At 31.5% G+C, this 20,978-nt stretch overlaps 1 protein-coding gene across 1 annotated transcript in view; it reads right to left on the reverse strand.

Annotated features, from left to right (window-relative positions):
* LOC145259096 (zinc finger matrin-type protein 2-like) overlaps positions 1 to 11,242 on the reverse strand; it is a 29,460-nt gene extending 18,218 nt beyond the window's left edge. Inside the window, exons 1-4 of the mRNA XM_080116750.1 lie at positions 11,156 to 11,242; positions 10,818 to 10,930; positions 10,189 to 10,267; positions 3,995 to 4,147 (exon numbers count right to left, since the gene is read on the reverse strand). Coding sequence (XP_079972876.1) covers positions 3,995 to 4,147; positions 10,189 to 10,203 — 168 coding nt within the window. The 5' untranslated portion in view covers positions 10,204 to 10,267; positions 10,818 to 10,930; positions 11,156 to 11,242. The remainder of the gene's footprint in view (positions 1 to 3,994; positions 4,148 to 10,188; positions 10,268 to 10,817; positions 10,931 to 11,155) is intronic.
* Between the last annotated feature and the right edge of the window lie 9,736 nt (positions 11,243 to 20,978).

The raw sequence follows: 20,978 nt of genomic DNA on the forward strand, positions 1-20,978 counted from the left end.
TCTTCAGACTACTGTTCTCATCTTGAACGTTATTAGCACAACGTTTCGGTTGATGTAATCCCTGATCTTCATAGTTTAAATTTTAAACTCTTGGGTCGCGTGTTATTAACCATGGCAATCAATGGTTACAAGTGCTTGGTATTATCATTATTATTAAAGGAAAGGAGTTTTGTCTTAGTAGCATCCGTTTACGTTCCCATTCTACTACAGTTTGGAGGTTATTTTCTAAGGATTCAAGCTGGCCTAATGGTTATCGTACTTGACTCACTATCTTTAACTTTTGGTTACGATCTCAGCTTGATTATTTTTTTTACTTAGAAGAAATGAACTGTTTATGAAAAGACCATATTACTCGCACACATACGCCTCAGTTTCTGTATGAATTAAAATATAATATTTATGCATATTTTACGGCTGGGCAATGCCGGACGGCCTGCTAGTATTAAATATTCTTACAGTAATACTGTATGAATTAATTTTCATGAGAAAACCTTCATGCCAGATCTGGTCAAAGATTTTAGATCTATAAAACATAACGGTCCTCGCTTCATTTACCTTGTCCAGTGTTTGGTATATGTGTTTAAGAGATGATCGTTAGGATATCCGCAGTAGAACCGACATCTTGCTGCCCAACTCCCCACATAGTACCCCTGTAGCTTATGTTCCTGATAGTAGTCCCCTACATCAAAGTGGCAATGGTGCCTTGTTTGGGGTGAAAATGTAATTAAAAAAAAAAAAAAAAAAAAAAAAATGAACAAGCTTGCCTACATCCATATTGTTGGTCGGAAAGAAGTTTAGTATTAACTATGCGATGGACTAGATTGATTAACGATTCAAAGATTTTAAAGTAAAGCAGGAGCAGACTAAAGGTGAGATAATTTTGCTATTAAGTTCTTTCTTTCTTTCTCGTTTAAAAACATGAAAACAATAACCTCAATGTTTGGAGCATTTTAGACAAGAAAACCAGTATCTTCAGACATTCTGATCTGGTAGCACCAGAGTAAAATATATTGTAGCTAAGTATGTTATTACATTGCCAATAATATGGTACAACAAAAAAAAAAACAATGAAAAAATCCAAGAAAATTGAAAAAATGAAAAATGGTTAGACAAAAGAAAAATTGATTTGTTAGATTAAATGCTATTTAGGTCCAACTTTTAAAATCTCACAAGATGACTATATGTATGTCATGCCAATAACGTGGTACAACAATAATGAATGAAAATTGGTTAGTCAGAATCAGATTGATTTATCAGCTTAAATGCTATTTGGGTTCAACTTTTAAAATCTCACATGATAACTATATGTTATGTCAATAACATCATACAACAGTAACAAATGAAAATTGGTTAGTAAGAATCAATAGTTGATTTGTCAGCTTAAATGCTATTTGGGTCTGATTTTGAAAATCTCACATGATAACTTTGTGTGTTAGATGTTTTTCTAAACTCTAAAGGCTTTCATAAATTTTTTTTTTTTTTTTTTGTAATACTAATGTATTACCACTTACTAAGGCCAAAAGCCACTTGAGGATTTGGGGGTTTATGGACAGTAGTATGTGGACCATGGGTGTACTTGTGACAGCCATGTAACTTCCACCTTCCTTATTCTGCCCTTTAGTCCTTACATTCCATGAGTGATGTTTCTGACATAGGGAGAAGAACTGCTGTTTTTTGGGATGGAATCTATTTCATCTAACATTTATTGTTGGAAATTTTTTGACTTTGAAGGTATTTTTTTCTTTTTAGCTTCTTACATCAAGAGGCTTCATGCCTTCTCTGGAGCGATTACCATTAAAAAAAAAAAGAAGTAAAAAAGAAAATGCCATCTTCCCACAAATGAACACAGTTATTTCAAGGATGACCTTTAATCAGATTCAGGGTTTGTTATGAACCCAACGACGCGTTTATTATTCCAATAAATGTCAGTTTTTTGACATTTTCATGTTCTCTTGCCAGTTTTACGTTGAAATTGTTTTACGTTGAAATTGTTTTACGTTGAAATTGTTTTACGTTGAAATTGTTTTACGTTGAAATTGTTTTACGTTGAAATTGTTTTACGTTGAAATTGTTTTACGTTGAAACTTTTCTTTGCAACTGACAGGTTTTCAAATTTAGTAGGAATTAAAAAAAAAACCTGTTTTTTGTTTTTTTTAACGGCATATCAACCCTTTTGGGTTTATTTATTGACAAATTTTACCTCTATTTCCTTGGAATTACATTTGTGTGAATATTTGTACAGGATTTACTCCTAAACTAATTAACTGATCATTATGAATTTTGGAACATATCTGCAAAGTTATCAAACATATCAAAGATCAGATAACTAAACCGTGTGAACCATTATAATTGACGTTTATTTATTGGATATGCGAAATGGGGTGGGGGAGAACAAAAAAGAAAAAGAAAACAAAGAAAAGGAAAAAGAGAAAAATAAAAACTGAAAAGAGAAACAAGAGAAAATGAAAAAAAAAGAGAAAAAGAAAAGAAAAAAAAGGAAAAGAAAAATGAAAAAGAAAAAAATATAAAAACAGTAAAAAAGAAAAGGAAAAAAGAGAAAGAAAAAGACAAAAGAAAAACTGAAAAGAGAAACAAGAGAAAATGAAAAAAAAAGAGAAAAAGAAAAGAAAAAAAGGAAAAGAAAAATGAAAAATAAAAAAAATAAAAACAGTAAAAAAGAAAAGGAAAAAAGAGAAAGAAAAAGAAGACAAAAGAAAAACTGAAAAGAGAAACAAGAGAAAATGAAAAAAAAAAGAGAAAAAGAAAAGAAAAAAAGGAAAAGAAAAATGAAAAATAAAAAAAAAAAAAAAAACAGTAAAAAAGAAAAGGAAAAAAGAGAAAGAAAAAGAAGACAAAAGAAAAAAAAAGAGAGAAAATAAGAGAACAGGAAGAAAAAAAATGAAAAGAAAAAGGAAAAAAGAAAATGCTTGGCTTTTTAGCCAAGCATCTAGCCCCCCCCCTTCCCCGCTCCATGAATGGAAAATTTACTTTCACCATGACTAATGCTTGTACGGCACAATCATGTTGAAACACCGGTTCTCACCAGATCACCAAAGTTAAGCAACGTTGAGCCTGGCCAGTACCAGATGGATGACCATTTGGGAAGGTGGGGGCACTGTATATACCTTCTGGAAAGGTTGGGCGTGGGGCGAGCACCCTCACCCCCAAAAAAGAACTCCTTGCTACAAAAGCATGTACAAAGTTGTGGATGGCCTATGCCCCTCCAGGGGCTCAAGGGTATTGCGGAAGGGGAGGGGGTGACTAATGCTTGTACAAAATTTCAAAATAATGCAAGGTTATTGAGAAAAGTGCGAACGATTTTGAAGCAATTTTACCCGTACAATGGCCCTGGGTAGCGGCGGGGAGGAGAACCAGAGTTCCTATTTACAATGCCTCCCCACTGGACAGTTAGACACCAGGTTTGTTTTTTAATGTGGAGAAAATGAACAAAAATAAAAATTGTCTCAGTCGTGAAGGATTTCTCCTCCACTGACAGAGAACAAGAAATTGAAGTGCAGCATCTGAAGAACAGATACTACACTTTGGGGTATTTATTTGCTCCCCCACTGAGCAAATTAGGCACAAGGCCGATTTTTAATGTGAGGCGTGAAGGGGAAATGGGGACCAACTCCCCGGGGAGTAGGGGAGCTGGATAGTGACAATTGGTATGAAGGGTTGCCCCTACATTGACCAAGGTCTTATATGTGGGGTTTCTCCCACGTATGGTCTTTGCTTGCAGTATCTGCCGGAACAGATACTACACTTTTATCTTGGCCTGATGGGTAAAATTTTCAAAAAAATCCAAGGCGTGGTTATTGAGAAAAATGTGAACAAATCAACAGACGTACAGGAGTGAATTACTAGGTCCAATCCCTCTTTTGTTGGTTGGGTGGGTGGGGATACCAAAAAAGAGAACAAAAGAAAAATAAAAAGGATTAAAAAAAAAAATAAAGACAAAAACGAAATCCAATCATAAAAGTTTTCGATGTCTTACTCTGTAGTCACGCGGCTGAAGTAGCGCTCTTTTGATTGGTGGTTCTTTAAGATTCTTCTCCAACTGAGACATTTGCTCAGCCTCCAACCGTTCAGCTGCAAGCCGTTCATATTCTTCTCGGTCCCACTTCCGACGATGATCTGGGGCAGATTTCTGCAAAAATAATTTTCAAAATTAAATAAAAAAAAAATAAATAAATAAAAACATTGAATGAAACTGCATAAAAATGTTTCGCACAAATTCAGATAAACATTAACGGATTTGTCTTTGCTGTATATTTTCTTGGAAAAAAGGTTTCTGCCTCAACAGAAAAATATTCAACAAAATGTTTCACTGGAAAATTATTGTACCGGAAAATATTGATTAATATTAAAATTTAAAAAAGAAAAATAATAGAATTCAAATAAAAAACTTTTATTTTAACTCAATCAGACGTGCCTGATAAAAATGTAATTGGCAATTTTGTTGCACGTTTTATCAAATTACACACTTTAAAAATAATTCACATTTGGTTGTAACAGAGTTCTTTACTAAAATATAATACCAGGGTTTTCCGAATATTGCCCCTCCCTAAATACAGCCCCCCGGCGTTATATTTAGAAAATGTCAGTAATTAATGCAGACGTGCAGCTAGTAACATGATCGATATTAATAAAAGGTAATATGCGTAATATATCATTTATATATATATATATATATACATATATATATATATATATATATATATATATATATATAAATAAACGCGGAAATGTATGTATGTATGTGTGTGTGGTCGCTTTCTCTGTGTGTCTACAAAAGGCTTCTTTCAGAGAAGCGGTCGGTCGCTTCACAACTTTTTAAAACTTTTTATATCACATATAAATCGTAATATCTCACAGTTAACAATGAAGCTCGCCTGTCTATTTAATTTGCTCGATTTCGGGAAGATAAATATTCAACATTTGTCGCTCGCCGCATGTGGGTTAGTCTTTTTCCTATAATATCTTGGGGGGGGGGGGGAAGCGTTCAGCAGTAAATACTATCCCGCAGTCAAACGACCGCATTAACTCATTAAAACGGGCACCTACTAAATCCAAGTAATTAAATAAATTCAAACGTGTTTCCGTTAGCATCTCGCGGTGGGGCAATGGTTAACGTCGCACGTTTTTTTTTTCCACACTTTAATTTACAACTTTGCCTCAACGGTTTGGGTTCGATCCTCATACTTTTTTTTTTAACCCCCCTTCCCCCCCGGAGTTTCCACACACACCTCCAAACACCCGGGCAACGCCGGGTACCCCTTGCTAGTATAAATATAAAAGCGAAAATGTATGTGTGTTCGCTTTTTCTGTGTGTCTACAAAAGGCTTTTTTCAGAGAAGCGATCGGTTGGTTCACAACTTTTTATATCACATATAAATCGTAATATCTCACAGTTAACAACGGAGCTCGCCTGTCTATTTAATTTGCTCGACTTTGGGAAGATAAATATTCAACATTTGTCACTCGCTGCATGTGGATTAGTCTTTTTCCTATAATAAAAGCGACACTAATTCTGGCGGTATTTTCCGTCTATCGGCGGAAATGTCCGAAAGCAATCAGCTTTGATCAATGTGGAAATATTTTCCATATATCAAACAATTGCTATTCAATTTGGACAAGAGGAGCTGGTCCCCCCCTCCCACCAACATCTCGGTAAAATAAAAATAAAAACGACGTTCCCGCAATAAATGAAATACTATCCCGCAGTCAAACTTGACCTCATTAAGTCATTAAAACGTGCACCTGCCAAATCTAAGTAATTAAATAAATTCAAACGTGCTTCCGTTAGTATCTCGCGGTCAATGGTTAAAGTCGCACACTTTTTTTTTTCCAACTTCGTCTCAAGGGTTCGGGTTCGATCCTCATACTTACCTACCAATACATCCCCCCCCCCGGAGTTTCCACACACACCTCCAAACACCTGGGCAACGCCAGGTACCTCTCGCTAGTATATATATAAAAGCGAAAATGTGTGTATGTATGTTTGTATGTATGTTTGTATGTGTGTTCGTATGTCTCGCAAAAACTTTCGACACAGGTCACAGATTTTCACCAGATCGGTATCATTTTAAAGTTCCAACCTCCGCCCGACAAATATCGAAAAATTGGCCAAAAATGTTAATTTCTTCACCCTGAAATCAGCAGTTTTCTACAGGAGCGGGGGGGGGGTCAGCAAAAACCATCCTCTCATGACAAGTTCGGTTCTACGCATGCGTCACACGACGTCGTAACCTGATTTACTTTAAATATTTGAAAAACTGACACAATTTCGTCATCGTCTTAGCTCAGTTGCTTAGAGCACGGCCTCATTATCTAAACGTTTTGGGTTCGAATCGTGGTGTGAGATGTCTCTTTTTTTTTTTTCGATTTTTAAAATTTTAATATTGAAGCAGGGTTATTTAAGCCATTTTTCACATGTTTTTTTTTTTGGTGGGGGGGTATTTTTCACGTTCGTTTTTCTGTTTTTTTGTTTTTTTTTTACTTTGCTTATTCTTAGGTTTTCATTAGCACCCCCACCCCTGACCGACCACACACACTCAAAAACACCTGGGCAACGCCGGGTACCCCTCGCTAGTATATATATATATATAAAAGGAAAAACAATATGAATATATATACTAATAATATTAATAAAAGGTAATATGCATACTATATCATATAAAATATATAATGAAATATATATAAATAGATATAAAAGGAAAAAGGAAAAACAATTTAAAGATATATACGAATAGATATAAATTTAATCGTTCCTTCAATAGGAAGATTACATCAATTAGGAGTGCAGGATATATACGATCCTTATATCTAGTAGTTATCGCTAGGAGTGCAGGATATAGGATAATTAGGAGTGCAGGATATATACGATCTTTATATCTAGTAGTTATCGCTAGGAGTGCAGGATATAGGATAATTAGGAGTGCAGGATATATACGATCTTTATATCTAGTAGTTATCGCTAGACATCACACTAATATTTTTTTGGAAAAAGATTTCTGCCTCAACAGAAAAATATTCAACAAAATACTTAACTGGGAAAATTATCTTATGAAAAATATTGATTAATATTAAAATTTGAAAAGGAAGATACTAGAATTTAAATAAAAACTGTTTTATTTCAATTCAATCAGATCTGCCTTATGCACTAATAAAAATGTAATTGGCAATTTTGTTGCATTATTTATCAAATTAATTTTAAAATAATTCACTTTTGGTTACATTTTTGTAACACATTTCTTTAGTAAAAGACAGTACCGTCGGGTTTTTCGAATATCGTAAACTTCCTAAATACCCCCCCCCCCCCGGAGGCTATATCCAGAAACTACAATAATTAGTACATTTAATGCATTTTTATTATTTTTAGAGCGGGGTGAGGGGTTGAATTGGTGTAACTACCTTAGAGTTTGATTTTTTTTTTAAATGTAAGGGTTTTATCCCTCTGACTAATCTACCACGATTAATCAATATTTATGTTGTAGAAGTAAATTTTATTTTTGTTATATTAGCTGCGATATTATTATATGTACTGTACTTTGAGGTAATTGTGCCAAATCCGGTAGGGTAATTGCGCCAACTAAACAAAAGTGCTCTTTATATGAGTGGTTGCACTTTTAGCTAGTTGGCACAATTAGCCCGGACTTAGCCCAATTACCTCAAAGTATGGTATTTAATTATGCTGTACAAATAAATTTTATTTTGGCTATACAGGATGGAACGCTAAAATTATTGCCTCAGAAAAGACAACATGATTCCATTTCCGTTTGATGAAAACCAGTTTTCTTTTTTTGTTGCAGACCATTTACTAGTTGGCCAGTTGTGTGCAAATCCCAAGAGCAATAGGAACCTTCTGTCATGTATGAAAGTGACACAATGTCCAACGAGTGAGATTGCAGATGCACCGCTGTACAAGCTATGCCCTCTACCAATCCAAGATGATAACAGGACCATTGCCAACACTCTAAAAATTCATTGCTGTATTGCCACGAATAACAGGGATGATGAAAGCAAAGTTTCCGGCCACAGTTATGGTCTTTGGTGTGGTTTCAAATAAGGGCCACATCATGCCACCTCATGACGAGTTCAGTTCTACACATGTGTCATACGACGTCGTAACCTGGTTTACTTTAAATATTTGAAAAACTGACACAATTTTGTCGACGTCGTCTTAGCTCAGTTGCTTAGAGCATGGCCTCATTATCTAAACGTTTTGGGTTCAAATCATAGTGTGAGATGTCTTTTTTTTTTTTTCTCGATATGATGATGAAAAGCAAAGTTTCCGGCCACAGTTATGGTCTTTGGTGCGGTTTCAAGTAAGGGCCACATCATGCCAATTCACATCTTCGAAGTTGGCTTGAAAGTGTACCTGGATGTGCGTGGTAATCCCCTGGTGCAAACAGGTGGCCACTGGCAGACCCTGGGTGTAGCAGCAGAACTCGGCACCGGCCTAGTAGTCCAAAGAAACTCACGCTTGACTTCAGAAGGAGTGCTACGACTTTGTACTCTTCTCCCACTGGGGCAACACAAAGATGAAGATTAAGTGTTAGGTAGGTGGTGAGACTTAGAGACAATATCAGTCGCGGTAGAAACTTAGGTAAGGTAAGATTATCTAAATGGATGACTCAATAGGAATTTATTCACATTAGACTTGAAGACTACATTTTATAATCAATCAACCGGGAAGCTGACACTCGGTATTGCGTTTCACAAACGGACAGGTCTCGGAAAGAAACTCTGCTCATGGAATTTTCGTTTAGTTTAGGCAAAGATAGGGAGTGAGGAAAGTTGTTGGCGTTTTTTTTTTTTACATCGGTAAACACTGTATGTTTTTCGAGCTGAACAAACATGTTACATTAAATAAAAACACTAAAAAAGTATCCAGGTAGGTAGAAGAGTAACTTATGCCTTTGGTTACATATATGTGTTGTATATTTGTTTTTTCGTTCTGTTATCCATTTGTACAACGTATCCAATAAAACGTATTTAGGATTAATTAAATATATATATAAAAAAAAAAAACTCCTTCCCCGATCTGAACCTGCTGGACCACTTCGTTTTGTCATATGTCGAGAACATCACCAACATGACCTCCTACAACAGTGAGGAAAGTTGTTGGCGGTTGTTTTAGCTAGACAAGTATTTATTGCGAAAACACGTGTAAAAGTGTACTTTAAGAAGTTGGGTACTTGTTATCGAACGTATTCTGTTTTGGGGTTAATTATTTAGAAACTTATTATTCAACATGGGGAGGGGAGAGTGTTTTGTAACTATTATGCACTTTAACCTAACAATTTAATCCCAAATTCTTAAAGGTAAGTCTTCCGCTTCCGGTGTTCAACTAGCGGACTTTCACAAAAAACAGTAAAACACCAAAAACGGGTTTGTATTACTGTACACATAGATTCGAAAAAGTGGTCAAAAAACAAATAAATGTTATCATAGGCAAGATAAGTTACTTTTCTACCTAACTGAATAATTTTTAGTGTTTTTATTTAATGCAACATGTTTATTCAGCTCACAAAAGTGTTTACCGATGTATTGGAAAATTAAAAATGGCGCCCGACTCTCTCTTTGAAACGGTAAGTTTGGGAAAAGGAGTTTTAAAAATAAAAAAAATATATACAAAATACCCACCGAATATATGTCAGCCTATGTCGTGGTAACATATATATTGAGAGAGTTTCTAATAGTATTTTGTCAAGTTTTTTTTTTAATTTTTAACTCCTTTTCCCAAACTTACCGTGTCAAAGAGAGAGTCGGGCGCCATTTTTGATTTTCAAATACATCGGTAAACACTGTGTGCTTTTCGAGCTGAATAAACATGTTACATTAAATAAAAACACTAAAAAATTATCCAGGTAGGTAGAAGAGTAAGTTACTATGCCTTTGGTTACATATATTTGTTTTTTCGTTCTGTTATCCATTGTACACCATATTATTTATGATTAATTAGATATAATTTTAATACTCCAAAATAAATAAAAATATCGAAGATTTTAAATAAAAATATAGCGTTTAGTTCTTACTTATTAAATATAAAAGAAATGCGCAAAAAAAAATTTGCGATGAAGCTTAATAATAATAATTAAGTATTAAAGCAAAAGACTGTTTTTTAATCTCTGAATTGTTATATTGTTATGAACCATATTTAATTGAAAACAAAAAATATTTTACCTCATAGGCCGCCATTTTGATTGTATTTGTGTGCAGAGGACGAAACGCGACAAAGTTGACAAGTATTTCGCAGAAAAGACTGAAAAGAATGGACATTCGAAGATATCATCAGTTTCTTAGGTGTATCAGAATTTTTGTAGGAGTTTTTGACACCCCTAATACGAAACTGCGAATAAAATATAAAAAAAACTCGCAATTTCTATTTTAAAAGTGGGTTGTTTATTTTCTTTATGGATTATACTTCCAAAATAAACTATTAAAGTTGTATAAAAAGTAATAGAAATATTATTTTTTTATTTTTTAAAAAACAATAATGAAATTAATTGAATTTTACGAGTTCAGTATTTTTCAATTTTTAAACTTTAAAAGTCAATCAAAATTTTTCTATTGATTCTATTTTTACGATATGTTCAGGGTCAATGTGAAATTTTATGCTCTTTCCAATAAACCGAATATAATATTTTAGACAAACGATTTTTTTTAATTCACGCCCCCCCCCATTTTGAAAAAGTAAATAATTAATTTACTCACCAAAATTTTATATATCACAAATTGAAGATAAAAGATCAATAAATAATATATTCAAATTTAAAAAAAAAAAAAAAAAGAAGTGCTTCTTAGAAATTTACCTGTAAAGTCCGAAGTTTAAAACCTTTTTTTTTAAACACGTTGTTTGTTTGTTTGTTTGTTTGTTTGTTTTTGTTTGTTTTTTTAAATGAAACCTTGGTCCTTGCTCCTTTAACTGAAAAAAAAAAAGGGTTTGAATTACATTTTTCGAGTAGTTATAAGCTTGGAAAGACAGGGGTTCGAATTAATTAACGCCCCGCCCCCATTTTGAAATGTCTATTAAAATGTAAATAATTAATTTACTCACCAAAGTTTTATATATCAAAATTTGAAAATAAAAGATCAATAAATAATATATTCAAATTTAAAACAAAAAAAGAAGTGTTTTTTAGAAATTTACCTGTAAAGTTCGAAGTTTAAAACCTTTTTTTTTGTTTTTTAAATCACGTTGTTGTTGTTTTTTAATGAAACCTTGGTCCTTGCTCCTTTAACTGAAAAAAAAAAATATGGTTTGAATTACATTTTTCGAGTAGTTATAAGCTTGGAAAGATACGGGGTCGAATTATTCAATATTTTTCACAAAGTTTCTGACATACCTATCAGTTTCTTTAGTTCAAATTAGAATATTTGGTCAACTCTTTTGATATATTACTAAGTAAAATTATTTTACTTTTTTTTTTTACTAAAATAAAATACAAAAGTGTATAATCACATGAAAGTGTTTTAATGTATGGATGCAATTCGGCCGCCAGCGACAGGATACTCGTCGCCAAATATTAAAAATTAAGAATTATCACATAGAAAAATGCGAGCGTGAAAAGTAATATATATGGTTAAGATTAAGCTTAAAAAAGTAAAAGGACTAGTTGTTAAAATTGGAAAAGAAAAGGACATGATATTCTAGTAAAAAATATAATAAATTTATAACTTAAAATATTGCAGCATTAAGAATTTAAAAAAAAACGTTCAATTTAACATCTATAATATAAATCTCACCTGTCTGTTTAAATGTATGTATGTATGTATGTATGTATTTATGTATGTCTGCCTAAAACTTTCAACAGAGGCAACGAATTTTCACAATATCGATATCATTTTGAAGCTCGACCCTTCAAACAACAAATATCGAAAAATTGGCCAAAAACATTAATTCCTTCACCCTCAACTGGGCACTTTTCTAAAGGGAAGGTCGCTTCTTTTACCGATATTTTTGAAAACTGTGATGGATGGCTCTCGTCTGGGTGAGGCCCCGTGTTTTGACAAGCTTCTGGGTTTGACCTTTACTCCTGATCTGTATTTGCCCGGGTATTTGGAGGTGTGTGTTGAGCAAAAAAAAAAAAAAAGAAAAAAGTGGTAGTAGGCAGGCAGACTCGAACCCGTACTGTGAAGGAGGCAAAGAACGTGAAAAAAAGTCCTGATGTCTTTGCTATAGCACCCATCGCCAAACTGGAAGTGACATAGGCTTAAGGCTAGACAATCGAAAAGAGGGGATAACTTTTCTTTTTTTTTTACACAGAGATCACCACTTATCAAGGCCCGGAAGCCACTCAGGGATAAGGGTTATTGCAAGTACAGTACGTTAGTGCGGAGATTTAATGAAGTGTTTACTTAAGGGGGCGGTTCATTAGGAATTTGTTAATGTTGGACTTGAAGACATCCAAGTTGTAGTCAGGTGGGAAGCAGGCAGATGGAACAGAGTTCCACAGGCGTGCAGTTCTAAGAAAGAAGCTTTGTTCATGGAATCCACGTTTTGATTTAGGCACAGATAAAGAGTGGGGGAAATTTTTCACAGTGGATTCAGCTAGATGGTGTTTTTCGTGAAAAATTGGCGAGGGGGGACACGAGATTGGAGTTCAGACGAGCACCTGCCATGGAAATAATGATAAAACAAGGATAGGCTCGCAACGTCTTTTCTGTGGAAGAGAGGTTGCAGGGTAGAGAAAAGGGCATCCCCCACTAAGCCACAAAGTCTATTTTGTACTCTGTCAAGGAAGGATAGGCTGTTTTTAGCAACTCCTGCCCAGATATGGCAGCAGTATTCCATCCTTGGACGTACTTGGCTTTTATATAGATAGAGAATTGCATCAGTAGTGAGATATCTTCTGGAGCGGTAGAAGGATCCCACCATCTTTCCAGCGACCTTGGCAACAGACTTGATGTACGTGTTCCATTTCAGATCAGGAGTAAAGGTCAAACCCAGAAGCTTGTCAAAACACAGGGCCTCTCCCAGACGAGAGCCATCCATCAAAATTGATGCCAGCTGGGGATCAGAACGTTAGAAATAAGTAATTGGGTTTCAACCTCTCTTTCTCTCTCTATATATATATATATTAAATTCAAACCCTACCGGGTCCTGGATATGACCTTAAACTATATCCAGTGGTGAGGCCCTAACTTGCGGGCTTTGGGGAGTGTGGAGCCACCCTTTAATTTCCATTGCTCCCAGGTCCACTCTGACCCGGAGTGGTAGTACCTGTTAGGGTCCCAACTATGGGTTAAATAGAAACCGACTTGAAAATAACAAATATATTCTATTAAAAAAAATTTTCTTCAAAATATTTGGATTCAGCATTAAATAACCTAAAAAGGGTTGATATGCCATAAAACAAAAACAACCAATCAAACCATACCATGTTTGAATATCTTATATATATATATATATATATATATATATATATATATATATATATATATATATAAATGTGTGTGACACATATTTTCTGGCACTTGTGCATTACTGTTATTTCGGACATTTTTTCATTTTTGAAGAACTTCTTTCAGGGGGAGACAATTCGAGAACACCCTATCCAATAATGTCAAAGTTTTTTGTAATTTTTAGTTAATGATCATCCACAAGATTGTTGTAGGTTCAATCCCTGGTTAGGGGTGGGTGCTAGTCTAGCCACACTGATGAGCAGTGATACAGCGAAACAGTATATATATATATATACATATATATATATTAGTGTTGAGACGATTAATCGGAATTGGGAATCAGAAAAATTGGAGCTTTTTAGGGTATCGGAATCGATATCAGAATCGGAAAAATTTGAACCAATTTACAAAACCAATTCCTTTAATTATCTTTTTTTTCATTTTTGTTAAAGAAACATCTTAAACTGCTTGTAGTAATAATAAAATAATAAATATTTATTGATTTAAACTTCTAGTAAGACTAAAATCTCTAGATCACCCCGTCACAAGTGTTTTTACGTTTGAGAAAATACATTTAAGATGTGTTTTATAGTAATCGGGACAAAATAACACTTTTTCATAGTTTAATATTTAGAGATTATAAAGAATCGGAATCAGTAATTGTATTGGAATCGGGAAAAATATTGGAATCGTCCCATCACTAATATATATACTTGCAAAAACCAAAACAACAAGGGAAAAGATTACATCATATTTTGTATTTTTTTAATGTTACAAATTGTTTCGACATCAAATTTTAAATTTTATATTGTTAAAAAATCTTCAAGGTTGGCATCTCATCAGACTTATTGAAAGGTAAATACGTATCTGAACTTATTTCCATTCTGTTATTAACGGCATCAAGCAGTGTGACCCGTCTCATTGTGGTTTGATAAATCCTCTTTCGGTGTTTATGAAATTTTGGGGGCCCCTATTTTTTTTATTTTAAAATTTTAAATTACGGTGAAAATTGTTAAACTTGAATTATCTTTAATCCGAACATGATTCTGAATTAATTAGATCTTTAACTTATTAATTTAATTTATTAATTTAATTTATTAATTTAATTTATTAACTTTTTGTGTTTGTTTCTCAACTTTAAGTACTTCAGTTGGATTTGACGTTTAATTTCTGTTCTAACCCTCCCGGAAAAAAAAAAAAAATTTGTATCTTGTATTTTTTCAGTGTTCCTCATCGATTTTAATTTGAACCTGGGAAGTCTATTGCTATTAAGTAGTAAAGCTAGTAGTAGCTCTAGAAATATCTACGACTTTTGACAGGGTTAGGGTTAGGGTTAGGGTTAGGGTATGGCATGAAGGTCTTCTCAGGAAAATCAGATCATATGGTATCACTGGAAGGATACATAACATAATTAAATCCTTCTTAGATAAGAGAAAAATCCAGGTTGTCCTCGACGGTCGTACGTCTAAACAATATGATATAACAGCAGAAGTGCCTCAGAGGTCTATCCTTGGACCTCTGTTATTCCTAATATTCATAAATGACCTCCCTGACAAAATTGTTTCTGATGACACCATGCTCTATAACAGGCACAATAGGAAAACAAATGAACTCATACCTAAGGAAATGGCAGAAACACTAGAGGATGACCTCCGATCTGTAGTGGAATGGGGACATAAATGGATGGTCTCATTCAATGCTGCCAAGACTAAACTTGTTTCCTTCAATAATTACAAGAAACCTTCTCTACCACCAATAGCAATGGCCAATGACTCTTTATCTGAAAGTACATCTTTTAAACTCCTCGGCCTAACGTTCACAGGAAACAGGAGTTGGAACAATTATATTGAGAGTATCGCCAGGACCGCTGCATAAAAGGTAGGTTTTCTCTACCATGCTAGAAAGATACTAATGCCCGAAAGTATCCTATACCTCTATAAGGCCACCATTTGCCCATGTATGGAGTATTGTTGTCACATTTGGGCTGGTGTAGCTGGCACTACTCTCTCGCTCCTAGACAAGGTTAAAAATAGAGTCGCCAATCTGATAGGTCCTGAACTGTCATCTAAACTTCAGCTTCTGTCCCATCGACGAAATGTTGCATCCCTCTGCCTGTTCTGCAAGTACTTTAACGGTGAATGCTCTTACGAACTGCAAGCACTTGTGCCCTCTAGACGTAAATACCCCCGACAAACCCGACAAGCAGCTAAATCCCACCCCTTCACAGTAGAGATCCCTAGATGTAAGAGAGCCTTCTACTCCAGTAGTTTCTTCCCCAGAACAGCTAGACTTTGGAATTCCCTTCTGGGTCCCTGCTTCCCCAACTGTACTGACATGCAGAAGTTCAAGTGCAACGGGAACCAACATCTTGCTGGCCAACTCCCTACACAGTACCCTGATACCTATGTCCCTGGTAGTAGCCCCCTACAACAAAGTGGCTTGTTTGGGGTTAAAATGTAATTAAAAAAAAAAAAAGCTACTGTTGTGTTTGTTTGTTTCGCTTTTTTAAAAAAAATTTTCTATTTTCTTTTTTTTGTTTGTTTTTAGTTCTCATCTTTTCAACCAGAACTGCATTCCGTATCCCTTGTGATCCATATCACAACGCTAAAAGGTATTGCAATGATAGAGTTGCTCGGCAACTAAAACTAAAGGTCCACCTATCCAGTAAACACATTTCCAGGTCATAAAACAAATAATTAATGTAGGGATCTCAATGACCAGTCATACATTGCAACGAAGTAATGACAAAGTTTATTCATGCAGAATTAAGTAATTTTAATGACTATGAAAGACAAATGTAGGCAATTTATCATCATCATGATCATCATCAGTCTTTAATGACAAGCTCTGTAACACTATCTTCATTGCATTGAGCTTTTTTATTTGGTTAAGATTACTATATAAATATTTATTATATTGGCTTGTAAACTTAATTTTTACTTCTTGATTATATATATATATGAATAAAAAAGAATACGAAAAGTATAAAAGCTTATAACTTTTCTTTATTCGTTTTTAATTGGTGACATCCAGGAATACAAAATAATATTATGAAAAAAATTAAAAAACTTATATATTTATTAATATAATAAACTTATTATATATATATATATATATATATATATATATATATATTATTATTATATATATATATATTACTATATTATTATTATTATATATATATATATTACTATATATATTATTATATATATATATATTATTATATATATATATTATTATATATATATATTATATATATATTATATATATATATATTACTATATATATTATTATATATATATATATATTACTATATATATTATTATATATATATATATTATTATATATATATATATTATTATATATATATATTATATATATATATATATATATATAATATATATATATTATTATATATATATATTATATATATATATATTATTATATATATATATATATATATATATATATATATATATATATATATATATATATATATATATATATATATATATATACTTGCAGGACCTGTGGAAATTCCACAGCAGACTCTTTCATGGATGTTGGCATTCTGTATATCTTCAGTGTAAATGAGGACGCTCTGATATTATTGTAGCTCTTTTGTTAAAACTGCAAAACTGTTCATCTAAGCTAGCAAGGACAACCCGCGTAGCCCGGTCGTAAAGTACACTTAAATATGATAATTTAATTTTTGCAGATTTCGTATATATAATTATAGAGTTAATGTTCTATCGATTTTCATATATATTAAAGTTGCGATTTCAAAAATAAAAAAAATATATCCATATGATTTGGGTGCATCAACTTGAATCGAAACCGAAACCAACACTTATGAAAAATATATGTATATATATCTATTTTCTTCTTCTTCTTCTTCTTTTCTTTACTCCTATAAATTTGTTTTTCCTTTGTGTGTATTGATATTCATATTAAAACCCCTATTTTCTATTTATTTAAAGAGAAAATACAATTTTCTTATATATGGGTCGTAGAATTGCATTCACTAGCAAAAGATCTAGCTAATTTGCATATTCTTTTAAACATTCATTTTAATTAATTCTCTAATAGTTTTTTTCAATTTTCTTATGAGATGATCATATTTAGTTAACTATTACGTGTAATTATATTCATGCAGATATTCTACATGATTTATACTTGCGTAATATTTGCATAAAAAGTGTGCAGTAAGCACAAAATTGTTTCCATATATATTTATCTATACGTTTGTTTAATCTATAAAAGTGAACGTGTCTGTCTGTCTGTTCCAATGTCTGTCAATTTTCAGTCTACAGATTCGAAATTTGATATACCGGGTAATGAGATTTGGGAAAATCTTTGTAATCCGTTTTTGGCCACAAATTTGGCTATTAAGGGGTCAAAGTTCAACGATTTGACCTTTGAGAAATCTACCAAACTTTTGAGCCCAAAACAAAAAATGTTAAGGGGTCATAGTAGGGGTCAAAGTTAAAAAAATTGACCGTTTTTTTTTTTTTTTTTTTGCTCAGCATACACCTCCAAACACCCGGGCAATGCTGGGCACCCATGCTAGTACACACACACACACACACACACACACACACACACACACACACACACACACACACACACACACACACACAGAGTGGAACGATACAAATGGCGCCCTTAAGAAAACAACACAACAATTTTTATTTTAAAACGTTTATTTGGTGTAGCCGCCTTCCACCTCAATCACAACCTTGATACGGGTTTGAAACTGGGAATATGCCTTTTCCACAAGCGTCAGCAGGAGCTTGGCGAATACTTGGTGGAAAGCGACGATCAGCCTGGCTTTGGTGTTGTGGGAGGTCATGTTGGTGATATCTCAACATATTACGAAACGGAATAGTCCAGTGGGTAAAGGTCAGGGTAGGAGGGGGACCATTGAGAGAAGGAAACCTTTTGTTGTTTTGTAATTTCAGCAGCTAATTATATTAAAACAAAAGACAAATTCTTTATCTCGACTTTTTTTATCAGAGGTTTAAATCAACTGAGGGTTAAATTTTTATTTAAAAGAAACAAAAATTCCAATCCAATTACGATTCTTTAATTAAACCAAAGAAAACCTTCTTTCATTTACATTTTTTAACATTTGTTTTTCCCTTTGTGTTTAAACAGAGTTAAAAGATTTTAAAAATATTTCTTGTTTTGTACTTTGTATTATTTTTGTATTATCTTTTTTACATTTTTGTATTATTTTTTTACATTTTTGTATTATTTTTTTTTACATTTTTCTATTATTTTTTTTTACATTTTTGTATTATTTTTTTACATGTTTGTATTATTTTTACATGTTTATATTATTTTTTTAGATTTTTGTATTATTTTTTTTACATTTTTGTATTATTTTTTTACATTTTTCTATTATTTTTTTTACATTTTTATATTATTTTTTTTACATTTTTGTATTATTTTTTTTACATTTTTGTATTATTTTTTTTACATTTTTGTATTATTTTTTTTACATTTTTGTATTATTTTTTTTACATTTTTGTATTATGTTTTTACATTATTATATTATTTTTTTACATTTTTGTATTATTTTTTTTACATTTTCGTATTATTTTTTTTACAAAAAATAATAAAAAATGTAAAAAAAATAATACAAACTGGAAAAAAATAATACAAAAATATAAAAAAATAATACAAAAATGTAAAAAAAATAATACAAAAATGTAAAAAAATGATACAAAAAGTAAAAAAAATGATACAAAAATGTAAAAAAATAATATAATATAAAATGTAAAAAAATAATAAAAAATGTAAAAAAATAATTAAAAAAATGTAAAATAAAATAATACAAATATGTAAAAAATAATACAAAAATGTTAAAAATTAATAATAAAATGTAACATATAATAGAAAAATGCAAAAAATAAAAAAATAATACAAAATGTAAAAAAATAATACAAAAATGTAAAAAAATAGTATAAAGATGTAAAAACAATAATACACAAATGTAAAAAATACAAAAATATAAAAAATAATAGAAAAATGTAAAAGAAATAATAGAAAAATGTAAAACAATAATATTTATATAATACAAAAATGTAAACAGTTATACAAAAATGTAAAAAAATATAATACAAAAATGTAAAAAATAATACAAAAATGTAAAATAATTATACAAAAATTTAAAAAATATTTTTTTTGTATTATTTTTCTTTTACATGTTTGTATTATTTTTTTACATTTTTATATTATTTTTTTACATTTTTGTATTATATTTTTTACATTTTTGTATAATTGTTTACATTTTTGTATTATATAAATATTATTTATTTACATTTTTGTATTATTTGTTTACATTTTTCTATTATTTTTTACATTTTTGTATTTTTTTTATATTTTGTATTATTGTTTTTACATTTTTGTATTATTTTTTTTACATTTTTGTATTATTTTTTTTACATTTTGTATTATTGTTTTTTACAATTTTTATATTATTTTTTTGCATTTTTGTATTATTTCTTTACATATTTGTATTATTTTATTTTACATTTTTTATTATCTTTTACATTTTTTATTATTTTTTTACATTTTAAAGAAATTTTTTTTATATTTTTGTATTATTTTTTACATTTTTCATTATTTTTTTTACATTTTTGTATTATTTTTTTTACATTTTTGTATTATTTTTTTTACGATTTTTTATTATTTTTTTTTACATTTGTGCTTTATCTTTTTACATTTTTGTATTATTTTTTTACATTTTTGCATTAGTTTTTTTTTTACATTTTTTTATTATTTTCTTTTACATTTTTGTATTATTTTTTTGGCATTTTTAATCCACAGTTACTTAAATTAAAACATTTTATTTTGAGAATTGCATAAACCAAATTCTTTTTTACATCGTTTTTCATAGACTTTGTATATTTATCATAGACTTTGTATATTTTTTATAGACTTTGTATATTTTTTTACATCATAACTACTTAATTTTTTCTTTTAATGGCACAATAAGTCACAAGTAATCATTTTTAAAACAAAAACGTTTACTTCAGTTAAAAAAATTTCTACTCAGTCATTGCAGACCGTTAGGTCATGCATACATATTAAACTACTTATTTTGCAACATCATGACGTCATAAGCACTCATGACTGTGTGGGCAAAAACGTTTGTCAGTAACTTTTTGCCTTCTTTCCCACTTTCGCGTTTCACGTTCGAGCCCAGCCGCAGCGGCTCATTTTTTTTTTTTTTTTTCAGTTGCATGGGAACCCCCTTCTATTTTTATTGAAAGAGCACTGGTATATAGGAATAAAAAAGTACTCAATATCTGGAGAATAGCTTCTTCTCTTCATACCCCTTCTGCCAAAATATCTAGTGGGGAGGTTGTCACGTACTTCTTCTTTTTGGGGCGATTACATTTTTGTGTTTTTATCCGTTTTTAAATAAGATTACTGTATCTTTTTATTTTGAAATTGCTGTGGAGGTTTCGACGTTGCTCACGATGGAGTTGACATATAATAATGAAAAAGTGCTTAATATCCTTAGTATAACAAGTGTGTCCAAACAGAACTTCATGCAG

Source organism: Euprymna scolopes, chromosome 34, assembly GCF_053919585.1.
Source record: "Euprymna scolopes isolate OS-2025 chromosome 34, ASM5391958v1, whole genome shotgun sequence".
Lineage (NCBI taxonomy): Eukaryota > Metazoa > Mollusca > Cephalopoda > Sepiida > Sepiolidae > Euprymna > Euprymna scolopes.